Source organism: Chenopodium album, chromosome 15 (assembly GCF_948465745.1).
Source record: "Chenopodium album chromosome 15, dcCheAlbu1.1, whole genome shotgun sequence".
Lineage (NCBI taxonomy): Eukaryota > Viridiplantae > Streptophyta > Magnoliopsida > Caryophyllales > Amaranthaceae > Chenopodium > Chenopodium album.
The window spans coordinates 11,015,409-11,029,619 of record NC_137848.1 but is presented as its reverse complement, the minus strand read 5'-3'; the positions used below and the strand labels follow the sequence as shown (position 1 = coordinate 11,029,619).

Genomic DNA, 14,211 nt, shown 5'->3' with positions numbered 1-14,211 from the left:
TGAAAAACTTTACACAAAATTATCTCTTTTATTTCTAGACCTTCGAATTCTAAACCAGCATCAATACTACTCTAGTAGGCATGACTTATTTAAGTCATGCTCTTCTACTAACAATTTGCGTGTGTTGGGTGTTGACACCACTAATCACCGGAGTCGAAGTAGTGTCACCCCTCGTAATCGCCCCACACTGTTCAGATAAGTGTGGAAATTTGAGCATTCCTTACCCCTTTGGTATTGAAGAAGGTTGTTACTATAAACCACCAAATAATGAAATATCTTCCTCCTTCAAAATCAATTGTAGTAATGCTACGAACCCTCCAACACCAATCTTTGGTAAAGATTTCAAAGTTCTTAACATTTCATTGATAGAGGGAGAACTCCGCACTAAACTATATGTTTCTTACGATTGTTACAACCAGGGTAACAATACTGCCTATTGGTGGAGCTCGTTCAAGTTGATAACATTTACCCTGTCTAGCACAAAAAACATGTTAGTTGCTATAGGGTGTGACACCTATGCCTGGTTTAAGGGTTATCGAGGTGACAAGCAATACAAGACGGGATGCATGACTGCTTGCGTGGAGGAAGAAGACGTGATCGATGGTGAATGTTCTGGTGTCGGGTGCTGTCAAGCCTCCATACCCGGTGGTGTAAACAACGTTCAAGTAATATTAGACAGCTTTCACAACCATAGGTCTGTAAATACTTTTAATCCGTGCAATGTTGCATTTGCGGTGGCAAAAGATGCTTATACATTTTACCAACAAAATTTAAGTCAACCTATGGAGTACTGGAAATCCTTGCAGCTTCCCGTAGTATTCAATTGGACTATTGGACAGCACAATTGTTCAGTGGCGAAAAAAGATGGGAGTTGCTTGTGTAAAGAAAACGCAGTTTGTTATGATCCGGTTCATGAATTTGGGTATCGTTGCAACTGCAAAGATGGTTATTTTGGTAACCCTTACCATCCTCATGGATGCACAGGTATATTATTAACTTATGGTTTCACCCTTTTTAAAAAAAAAATTACTTTATCTATTTAACAAATGTTGGTTAAGATTTTATGGTCGATGTTTATATTCATAGATATTGACGAGTGCAAGGGAGCGAATAATTGTGAGAAAGCAGAGTATTGTATCAACACAATTGGAAGCTACCATTGCAAATGTCCAAAGGGGTACCACGGAAATGGAACGAAAGACGATCGTTGCATTTCTAATACAAAGCCTTGGCTCATACCGGTTTTGGCTACTGGCGGTAAGGATCAAATTATAATTGCTTACACAGATTTCTATCCTTAAATTTGTTGTCTTTCTTGACTTCTTTTACTGCGATTTTTAATACTTTCTTTGTTGAAAAACTTTTGTATACACCCGCTTCACACTAATATTAATGGACATTGAGCACTATAAAGATAACTTTTAACTAATTTTAGGTTAACTTTTTGCCTTTTTTTTTTATAACTTTAAACATAATACAATTTTAATATAAATAGAGAACAAGAAAAATTTTATAATGGTAATTTAATTACATTCAATCACTAATAATTGATTTTTAGTCATTTAAAATGTGATTCTTTACTAATAAAGCGTAGATAATTTTTATTAGTATCGAGTTACTTTTATGCATATTGGGGTAACTTTTATTCATTTTACGGATAACTTTTGATCACTTTAGTCTATCTTTATAATGGATGTACAATAATTATTGTACACCCGATTTTTTTTAGTATGAGGACCAAAAACACTTTTATATACATCCGATTTACACTAATATTAGTGTACATCGAGCAGTATAAGGGTAACTTTAAGCCAATTTAAGGTAACTTTTTGCCCTTTTTACCAATAAAGCATAGATTATTTTTATTTGAATTGAGTTACTTTTATACATATTCGAGTAACTTTTATTCATTTCAAGGTTAACTTTGATCACTTTGAGAGATCTTTATAATGGATGTATAATAATTATTGTACACCCGATTTGTTTTAAAAGTTTGTGTATTTTATGTGACTAGTCGAGCCATCGCGCACGATAGCGCGATAGCCCAATAAACTAATATTAAGTGTCGATAATGTGTTAGCGTAAGTGAATAATACTAATTGTTATTTTTATCATTAAGGAGTAAAAATAATTGTTATTGTTTTGTTAGGTTATAATTTGACGTTTGATGGAAAATGTAAGAATAATAAAGCGTTTTGTAATTAAGTATAGAGTTGTTATTATTCGTATTGTCTATAAGTAAATTAATATTGTATACAATTACCTCACCTTTATAAAAATTACTCACCCTTAAAGTATTTGCTTATCCTTGTAGAATTATTAAACCCTAAAAATCATACAAAATTACGTACTCATTATAAATAGTTTGTCTCACCCTCTATATGTCATATACAATTACCTCCTAAATAAATTGCTTACCCGTACATAACTTGCTCATCTTTAAATAATTTGTTCGCCTCCAAAGAATTTCTCACTCCTAAAAATCATATTCAAATTACATTACCCTAAAACAGCTTGTTCACCTCCGTATAGTTTGCTCATGCCTAAATAATTTGCTCACCCTTAAAAAAGTGTATACATTATCGAAGGCTGCATCTTGTACCGCATATTCTTTGTTGAAATAAAAGCTACATTTGATTAATTATAAAAATCACTATCCTCTGTTACACATCACAATTCATCTTGCTTAATTGGTTCTAATTCCAAATCCTGAGATCAAGCAATATTCAAATGGTTGGTATTCTTCACTGGCTTCAAATCCTCCTTAATATTGTTTTAGACTAACATAATCAACCTGCAACATCAAATAAAATAAGCAAATAAACGCCACCACTTTCGTGCCAAACATATTGAAAAATTTGAATTCAATGAAAATAAACTCATTACCATATATGATTATATGTATTCAGGGTGTTTGAGTGTAAAATCTATAAATTCAATGAAAATAAACTCTTACTTAATGCCGTGACTTTGCATCAATCCAAAACATTATAAAGCCACAATTAAAGTAAATTAGGGATTTTCTTACAATTTTATAGAAATTAGATTTAGGTTATGATGAATAAAGTAAACATGATCTATCTAAGCTAAAAAAATAATAGTAGTGGAGTGAAGCTCATTTTCTATTGGTACTGATAAAAAAAAATTAGCATAATATAACTCACTTAGTATTATAGGGGTTACTCGGTCAGTGAACATCCAAAAAAGGAAAACAGGCTTCTAATTATGAAACGGAGGGAGTATTTTAAAAGAATAAAGTAAATCCTATCCCCACTTTCCCTTATTGCTGGAGTTCTTTCTCTTTCGATCCTTATTGCTCTCTCGTGGCCATTTTTCTCGTTCTCTCTTTATTTCACTCGCTTTTTCTCCCAACTCCTCTTTCTTTCTTACTCTCTTCTTCCGGCTCCTCACTCCCGGACCCTTTTTCTCACTCTTTATCTCTCTCCTTACCTCTCTTTCTTTCTCTCTCTCCTAAGTCCTAACCCCTCTCTTCTCTCGGTGTGCCCCCTCCTCTCCTCTCCTAGCCTGCCCTTTATTCCTTTTTTCCACCTCTCCCTCCTTCTCTCCCCCCTCCTTACCCTCTCTCTCTCTCTCTCTCTCTCTCTCTCTCTCTCCCTCCCCCTCCCTCCTTTCTATGAAGATTCTACCATACGGTGAATTTTTTGCTTTACATATATTTTCTAGTAAAATCCAAATTACAAACAAACAGAATATTTTTCTATGAAGTAAGACAATTGTTCACCTTTAAACACACAATGAGCCTATTACGAGTTACTCCTCAATTCAGTCAACAGATTAGCTTCTCAAACTTCCAAAACCCTCTAAAGCATGAAAAATTATCAACAAATCATCACAACCGAATCCAAAATTCTCAAACCCATGTAAATCTCATCAATTTTAAACTAAAATTCAATCCAAAAAATAATAAAATGGGTACCTCAAACATCAAACAAACCCCATTTAATAAATCAACTTAAATAAACCAAATCGGATAAGATCAAGCAATTGGGTCATCAAATTAATAAGTAAGGCATTGAAGATACACCCAAATAACACAATCAAAGGGTTTTCTTTTTCCCCATAAATTAGCTTGACAGAAAGGTATGCTACTCAGCCATTGTCCCTAAATATACTATTTTTTGGTGCAATATTGGTTCTTTTGAACTATTCCACTATCTCATCCATTGTCGATGGTGTATAGCTTCAATACACATATTTATGCATGTCTAATTTGAGTTATATTATGCCAATTTTATGATGAGTACCAATAGAAAGTGAGCTTCACTACCATTGATTAATGATTAAAAAAAAATTAATAACCAAAGAGCATTTCTCTTTAGCCTAATCACTTACAAGAAACACTGCAGGACTGCCTAAATGAAAATTTCATTAAAAAAAATTAAAAAAAAAAAATTAGGCACTCTAATCTAAAACAATAGCTCTTGAGGTTCATAACCACAACATTACCTTAAAGCAGTTGTAGGCTGTGGAAAAATATAATAATAGAACCATATAGATCAATACTCCTTTTCCTAAACTCTATTTGATTAACAATAAACTGACAAAATGCAAAGGCCTCAGGCTCTGATGTAATACCGAGAGCCAAAGATGTCACGGCAGCTACCATCAATATTATTAAAGTCAGATCTTGACAAACCTCCCAAAGGTACCGTTAAACCAAGTAAGAAAAATAAGAGGATAGGGCAAGGTTTCTATGACATTAGCTCTAACTGGATTTGATATGCATAGAAGAGAGAGCACCATAAGAACTGTCTGTTTCATGTTCTGGTTCCCATTTTTCAAAAAATTCATTAAGTAGTCAATTGGTGTGGCAAGACCCTTTTCATTGCCCATAGCTATCATGGCAATGCCTAGAACAACTACTAACGCATATTAAAGTCAGCTAATCCACTAATTTGTCCATTACCCCCTTCTTGATTCCAATAGCTTATACACAACCATTAACCATTAAGCTAAACCCGTCAATTAATGTAGCTTACTTTAATTGGGACAAATTACACAAAGAAAATTAATAACACTTATTCAGCTAGAGACTAAGGGGGTAATGTTCTTATAGAGCTGAGATAATGAAAAATTATTAATTAAATATGTGCAGTCGTATCACTATATTATTTCCTTACCAAACACAGAATTCAAACACCTAACAAACAAAATCTAAAAGCCCAATAAACATATTTATACAGTAAATACAATAAAAAGGCATTACTCTGACAGAAAATTATGAAATTATATACCAATATATATTCCTGGGATTTCGGGTCCTCGGAATTCGAATCCTCGCCGGAATTGGCTTTTCTTCATCCTCAGCTGCCTCTTTGTAACACAAACTCATTAGGCGTGAGAATTGTCCCCTGACCTGCATATGTTAATAGAATTCAATTAAAGGACTCATACAATCTTTGGTATATAACATCACTAATTACAAGTATAAGTTTAATATTCCAAAGATAAATGGCATTCAAGAATAATATATTTCAGGTCACACTGCATAAAAGAGACATTCCTACAAAAGTCAACAACAAAATTCAATCAATTTCATTTTCCCAAAAATTCAATTGAAAATACATATAGCAAACTTCTATTCATTTTTATATAATTAGTCAACTTACCATAAAAGAAATTTCATGCTGTGTTTATCCCACTAAATCTCATTTCTCTTCCTACCCCCAGCAGCCCTATTCTCATAATATTCCTCACATAAATTCTACTTTCACTACTCTCTCATGAAACTACCATATTGGAGTACTATATTTTTACTTCATGTGAAACAAATAATGTATTTCACTCTACATAACCAGATAAGATACTACATTCTCCTAAATTGCTATGATCACTTAACCAAACCATGGTAGACACCTAAACCCATTCCCATTCATCAACATGATTGCAAAAATGAAACCTAAATCATGTGAAAGAATGATCAATGTACATATCACCAATACAGTTTTCATGCAAATATCATTCGATTTCGCTTAAGAATTTCTACTGCAAATATCCATGAGCTGAATTTCATATCACTCGATTTTGCTTATGTATCACTGTCTTCTACTTCCTAAATTCCTATTACTCTTGTTAGACTTAGAACCAATGTTAGGTTCTTGAAAATCAATACTCCCTCCCATCCCATAGTTCTCGGACCTATACAGCTACATTTTCAATAATAAAGAATGTCTTGCAATAAATATTCAGAATCATCACCTTGCAACAAACCCAGTTTCTATTACGCTATCAAAAATTAACATCAAAAATTAATATCAATAACGCTATCAAAAGGTTAAGATCAAACATTAAATCAAAGTTTTTTTAAAAAAAAAGGAAAATGGATGAGAGAAATAGGAGAGAAAGTCAGATGAGATCTGAATTAGTTGCCGGTGACCAGCCCACCCCCCTACCCCGAGCCTACCTACTCGCCAACCCCTGAATCCCCGACCTTACTCTTCTCCACAATCCTACTACTCCTTGAATAATTTTGTTCTTTTGTCTCTCCTTCCCCAAACACCACCACTGCTCCACCCCCTCTCTCCATCCCCACCACCACTACACCACTCCAGTTCCATCCTACCACCAGAACCGCCCCCTCCCCTTCCCGTCTACCGCTGCCAACCTCCCCCCACCCAACAGGCTAAAACTCCCATACAACTCACCAACCAATCTCTATTCCACCCCCAACCTTCTACAGCCCCAATTCCCGACCACTACAGTCAACCCTCACCACCAAAAACTCCCACACACCCCACCAACGAGCCAGAATACCCCACCTTACCCAACCATAACTCCCTTCTCCCTCATAAATAGCAGCCACCAGCAACCCTGGCGCCCTGCTGCTGCTCCATCTCCTTGCACCAAAAATAACAACCCCACATCACCAATTCTTCAATTGCACACCAAATCACAACCAACACCACCAATTACCACCAATCCACCACCCCCAATCAACAATTTGCCACCGGTTTCAACATTTTCTCCCTCCATCGTTGATTTTATTGAGTTTCGGAATTGATGATGATGGTGAGCATGACGCATGAAGCTAAAGAACAGAGAAAACACAACAAATAACTACAGGATGTTCAACGAATAACTATAATTCCACCCCATTTTATATTCGGACTAGCAACCAAATCAAAATCCAATTGAATGAGAATAAAAGATAGCCTAACAAGCTCTAATTTTAAAATAAAACCCATTAAGACAATCAATCAACGCTATCAAAATCAAACCAAAACACAAAATTTGTACTTTAATTCCAAAATACCAAAAAAAAAATCACTTCAATTATACAGGATAAACTTCATTAATAATTAAAAAAATAAATATATAAAAGTACTATAATAAAAAAGCAAGATCAGATTTTTTACAAAACCCCAAACTTAAAAAATAAAAATCAATCTAAAAAATTGTACGGAGTAAATTTAAGCAAATTTTGATTTGTTCATATTTTTTGTCTTATTGCACTTTTTTTTTTAATGCAATTAGCATTTGTGACCCATACACCCTCATATATTGAATTATTGATCTACCTTCTGCCAAAAAATAAATAAATTAAATAAAAATAAATAAATAAATAAAAACAGCAACACCATCAAACATATCATCTATCAATACTGAAGAATCCAAATCAACCTACATACTAAATTGAAAATTAAAGCAAAACCCACATCAAATACATAAGAATCTAATCTAATCAAACCCAAGTCATAAAATCATTGAAAATTAAGACTAATTAAACAACACCCTATCATTCAAAAATCTATAATTTAGAGTAGAGTATATATAGATTTAAAATGGTAAAAAAATAAAATAAGAAATACCCATTTATGATCTTGCTTCTTCGTTGTAGTTGCTCGGAGAGAATTTCCAATTGATAGTATAATCCTTCTTCAAATCTTCAATTGAAAGTTCTTATTAAAGATTAAACCCAACCCCCAAATTCGTTGATTAATCACAAACAATTTAAATGGAGGCAAAATTCTGAAACCTATAATCTTCTTTGATTCTGTGAGTTTGCATGTTTTTCTATCGTGCTGAAATCCAAAAAAAAAATAAATAAATAAATAAATTGGTTAAAGCTGCCCAATTCGTCGATTTTCTGATATTTAGTTTGATATTGAAGAATTTGAGGGGAGATTAAGATGAATGTGAAATCATGGAATGAAATAGAGGAGAGAGACAAGTAAAGATTTAGTGGTTGTAGGAATTTGGAATTGGAAATGAAGTCAAAGATATGAAAGGCTACGAGGAAATTCGGGAAAGGTAGAGGAAAAGTAGTTGACTGAAAGACCAGCAGGGGCAATTTTGAAAAAAAAAAGGGATATTTTTGGAATTACACTGTAGATTTCAAACAATAACACATGTTCTTGGTTTTGAAAGGGTAGTGATTGATTCTATATGGGACTAACATTATGAAACATAAGGAATAATATACTTAGTGGCATGAGTATCTCAAAGTTATTTGCATACTTCTAATATAATTAGTGGTTTTTTATCTCGTAGGTGTTGGTGGTGGCTTTATAACTTTGCTCCTTTTCGGGTTTCTCCTGCACTTTAAACGAGAGGAAACACAGACAAGGAAAACACGAGAAAGTTTTTTTCAACAAAATGGTGGTTTGCTTTTAAATGAAAAACTCTTCGGACGGCGTGTTGATACATTAAAAATCTTTACTATGCAAGATCTTGAAGTTGCTTGCAACAATTATAGTGATGAAAACATAATTGGAAGAGGAGGTTTTGGAGTTGTTTACAAGGGCATTTTGCCAAATAACCAAGTTGTGGCAATAAAAAAATCTCTCAAGGTGGATCCAAATCAAGTAGAACAATTCATTAATGAAGTTCTAGTTCTATCACAAATCAACAACAGAAATGTGGTCAAGTTACTAGGTTGTTGTCTTGAGAGTGAAGTACCACTATTGGTCTACGAGTTCATCAACAATGGGACGTTATATGACCACTTAAATGATGCAGCTAGAGCTTCCATAATGACATGGCATGTACGCTTAAATATAGCATCTGAAGTTGCCAATGTGCTATCATATCTACACACCACAATCTCAACACCAATAATTCATAGAGATATGAAATCGATGAACATACTCTTGGATGAAAGTTACACTGCTAAGGTAACCGACTTTGGAGCTTCAAGGTTGATTCCACCGGACGAAAGCCAATTTGCTACAATGGTGCTTGGAACTCGAGGGTATTTGGATCCCGAATATATGCAGACAGGTGAGCTAACTGAAAAGAGTGATGTTTATAGTTTTGGTGTTGTCTTGCTGGAGCTATTGACAAGGGAAAAGGCAATTTCTATTGCTAGGCCCGAAGCTGAGAAATTTCTCACTATGCACTTCCTCCTCAAGATAAAAGAAGGTCGTTTGTTGGACATTCTTGACACAAACATAGTGAGTGAGAAAACTATTGAAGAAATACAACAAATGGCTAATCTAGCTAAATGGTGCTTGATGTTAAAAGGAGAGGAGAGGCCTACCATGAAAGAAGTTGCATTGGAATTGGAGACTATAAAAAGAAAGGGATCCCATCCTTGGAATGATGATGGTTCAATTCAAGAAGATTGTGAATCTTTTCTCGTCGGAATTCCAAGGTCAGACGACCATGGTGGTTGTAGCAGTGGTGTCGATTCTAATTCATATGACTCACGCTTGCTCACTTCTTTGGGAAGTGGTAGGTAATTTTGATTCTTGTGGATGCCACTTGGAATCATTCATAATATCAAATTTCTTTCGTTTATATGTTTAAGTGGAATACTATGTAATCATGTAAGAAATAGATGTTATGCTGTTGTGAAGATTAATTAAATTGTCTCTGTATTACACATACATCGATTCTAATATATGTCATTACAATAGCTTATAGCTCCAAGTTTAGGTTTATTATAATATATATATATATATATATATACACACACACATACATACACGATCTTACTAACAAGCGCCCCGAGGCGTTAGATAAGGAGTAATTATATTGGTTGAAATGGTATTAAGTTAGGAATGCATGACAAAATCACGCGTCGTTCGGTGTAATTTATGTTAATTTTACTCTAATATTTCCACTTTAATTCTCTTATCTAACGCCTCAGGGGCGCTCATTAGCTTTTGCCCCACACACACACATATATATATATATGTGTGTGTGCACAAGTTTAGGATCAAATAACAACACATCAATTAGAAAACTAATAGTTGTATATTATGGTTGTATGTTAATATGATGTCTAAAGAGTCAGTTTTGAAGGTTAAATCCCTGGCGTGGATTTTCGTAACTTTAAGGTGAACACGCCTATTCCGAAAATGCATGGAATACATGTGAGTATGTGACTATGTGAGTGTAGGTTCATCCATTCCAGCTAAAATACAGGCGTTATCAAATACTTCGTACTTCGTATCAACTAAAAATGGGTGTTATCACTTGGAGAGCTCCTGATTTTGGTTGGTACTCACTTAATTGTGATGGAGTCGTCTGCCCTGGCCCTGCAGGTGGAGGAGCAATTATAAGGGATTATAGAGGCAATTTCATATCTGCTTTCAGCTCCAATTTTGGATACTGCACAGCTTATAGAGCTGAAATAATGGCACTAACCCGAGGCTTGGAGTGGGCTCAGAATTTGCAAATCGAAAATCTTGAGGCTCAACTAGACAATTTGGCATGTATACAGGCTTTGCAAACCCAGAATGTTCTTGAGGAGAAAATATTCATGACATAATCTATTGTCATAAGCTATTGAATGATGATCGATGGAATGTTCATGTGGCCCATGTGTATCGTGAAGGGAATAGAGCGGCGGATTGATTGGCCAACCACGGAGTTATTCAAGACTCTTAATTAGATACCATTAATACTATTCCCTCGAAACTTAATCATATTTTAGAGGAGAATTCTAGGGGTGTGGCTTTACCACGCTTGGTCCCTCCGAGGTAGCTTTATTTTTCTGTAATTTGTGTTTTTTCTTTCTCTTGGCTTCGTTCCTCATTTCGAAAAAAAAGAAGGAGGAGGAGGAGCGTGATTTAGCAATTCACGTTTATATAGACAGTACATTCAAAAAAATCTCTCTAGGGACAAAGAATTGGGATGATCTTCGTTTTGTCCTCCATACCAAACTCCATTTTTACGCCATGAATCATCTCATCAAATTCTCCTCCAAACATCCTAGATTAGCCAAATTCAACCTATAATTTTCCATCAATTCAATCAAAACCCACATCAAATGATCATCAAATCACACATAAACTCACTCAAATCTCAACATTTTCATGCACAAAATCAAACCCAATTAACACAAATAATCCCAAAGATGAACCAATTGATGCAGTTTCTTCGATTCGTAAACCGGTGAGTTTATGGCCTGGGGTTTACCATTCCCCAGTCACAAACGCATTGTGGGAAGCAAGATCAAAATTTCTGGAAAATGGTGTAATTGAGGTTGGAGGAGAAAGAAAATTACAAGATGGGTTGGTGTAAAAAAAACCCATCTCAAAGTAGAACTTGTGTTAAGTATAAGTTTTCATCGGATTATGTGCTTAGAGAACAGTATAGAAATCCATGGAATGAAATTAGGATGGGCAAATTGTTGGAGGATCTTGATGCTCTTGCTGGTACGATTTCATACCAGGTAAAATATTTGGATGATTTTGATTTATTTTTTTTTTTTTTTTTTTTTTGATGATTTTTGTGAATTGGGTTTTTTCTGTTTGGTGATTTATGTTTCTGAGGTATAATTGGTTTTGTTTGAAGGATTAAAATTGATTATATATTTGAAATATTAATTAATTAATCATGCTCATTTGTCGAAATCTTAATTCTTTAGTGATAGAGTATAAAACATATTCTTGTCCTTAACCATCAGTTTAAGCTTTTGGTTGAGTTGGTCCACTAGTATGGTGTTAGATTCTGAAGAACTACTTCAATCTTCTTCAATGGAGATTTTAGAGAAGAATCCTCATTGAAGCTTGCAGAAGAAGCTATGAAAAATATTACAGTAGAGAGAGAGAGAGAGAGAAAAGAGATTTTAGAGAGAAGGTTGTTCTAATATTAAAAGAGAATTAATGAGAGTAACAGAGTATTTTATACAAATCAGTAAATAGCTCTGTAATTAGCTGAGCTGGCAGAAGTTGTTACAACAAACTCTCAGCTTGAGTATCTGACGTGGCAGGAGTGTCTTCCAGAGTATTCTCAACATCCCCCCGCAAACTGGACATGGGAAAGAACATGCCCAGTTTGGACAGAAGCTCTTTGAAATGAGCAGAAGGAAGCACTTTGGTAAACAAATCAGCTATCTGAGCATTTGTAGGCAAATAAGCAATCTCCAGCAAACCTTCAAGCACCTTGTCCCTGGTAAAATGCACATCAATTTCAATGTGCTTAGTACGCTCATGTTGAACTGCGTTTTTGGTTATGTAAATAGCACTGATATTGTCACAATGGAGAGTGACAGGTTTAAGCTTAGTGAAACCAAGCTCTTCCAACAGTCTGACAAGCTAGGTGACTTCACTAGCTGCAGCAGATAGAGCCCTATACTCAGCCTCAGAGGAACTTTTAGACACAATACCCTGCTTCTTAGACTTCCAGCTAACGGGAGAACCTCCAAGTTGAAGGATGTATCCTGAAATGGATATCACGTTTTTATAATTTTTACGTGTATGAAAATACAGATATAAACATTCTAATACATGTCTTGGAGACTGTGCATAGTCAAATGGAGCAATAAAATAGGAACAGAGGGAGTAATAATTTATTCACCCACTCGCAATATTATATTACTCTCCTAAAACTTTGTGCAATCCAAAGTAATGCAAATAAAAAAAATGGAGGGTCCATTATACTCACAGTGCTATGGTTGTATTATGTGATCGATGGTGAATGTTTCCGTGTTTTAGGCACATAATTTTAGGCAATTTAATTGACTTGAATATTATAAGAGGTAAGTGGGATAGTTGGAATATTAAAAAATTGTAAAAGAAAGATAGTGAGGTTAATAATTTATTAAAGTGTAATGAATGTGAGAGGAAGTATATAATAATAATAATAATAATAATAATAATAATAATAATAATAAAAATAATAGTGGGTTTAGGTGAGGACCATGAGAAGAGAGCGATATAATATTTAAAGGCAGCTTTTTGCCAAAAAAGAAAGTGTAACACTTATTAAAACACAATGGGATTTGGTAAGTGTAACACTTATTAAAATACGGAGGGAGTATATAGTATTGATTCTACAATAGTCGTTTGAAAATTTGGACGACTATCATTTTATGATTTTTGAATTATTATTAAATACTAAATTCATTTTTCTTATTTTAGGAATTCAATTTAAAATTTTGAAAATTAATTATTCTAGTTTTTGATTTTTTTTTAAATTAAATTATAAAATTCAATTTTAATTATTAATAAATTAAAATTTTAAAAAATAATTTTTTTTCTGGAAATTTGTTTTTTTTAATAAAGATTGATTCATAAATAAAAAGTCATACGACATATATTTAAATCTAATAAATACATGACAATTATATCAAATAAAAACATTTTAATTTTTAGCAGAGTTACAATCGTTGTTGCAAATAATACATTCCTCATACCCACTTTCATATCGTTGTGATTTACAAACTTATTCGACAAGGGGCCTATCGATATGTCATAGTCATGAAGAACATTTTCGTTTGATTCATATGATAATAAACGAAATATTAACCTCTTTTTTTATCCTGCACAAATCTTTACCCATGAAATAGCTTGTATTATACGGAGTACTAAACAAACAAAATTGAAACAAAACCCACCATAGAGGGACTTACTACATTCAAACTCACTATAGGGGCATTTACTACCTTCAAATAGTGCAATTTTATTGAATTCAATAACAAAATCATAAAGAAACGAAAGGAAAAGGGCCAAAAATGAACATTTATTTTGATGAACCCTAGAGAGAAAAAATAGAGAAGATGCGACTAGGGAATTTTTAAAATTAAATTGATTTTTAATTAAGCTTAAAATTTAAATATAATTTAGGTATTTTGCAAAATAACACAACAAAAATGATGAAAAATGGATTATAACACCACAAAAAAAAAAAAAAAAAAAAAAAAAAAAAAAAAAAAAAAACACACACACACAAAAAAAATTGGATTTACCGCCACTTAACCGGATTCTTGGAGGATAAAATTCGTTAATATTGCCCACAACA

At 33.7% G+C, this 14,211-nt stretch overlaps 1 protein-coding gene across 1 annotated transcript; it reads left to right on the top strand.

The window, feature by feature from the left end:
- LOC145581893 (wall-associated receptor kinase 2-like) lies at positions 1-9,871 on the top strand. Its single transcript, XM_081638927.1, has 3 exons — positions 1-984; positions 1,087-1,257; positions 8,512-9,871. Exons 1-3 carry the CDS (start codon positions 81-83, stop codon positions 9,699-9,701), a joined length of 2,265 nt encoding a protein of 754 aa, XP_081495053.1. The 5' UTR covers positions 1-80; the 3' UTR covers positions 9,702-9,871.
- The last annotated feature ends 4,340 nt before the right edge of the window (positions 9,872-14,211 follow it).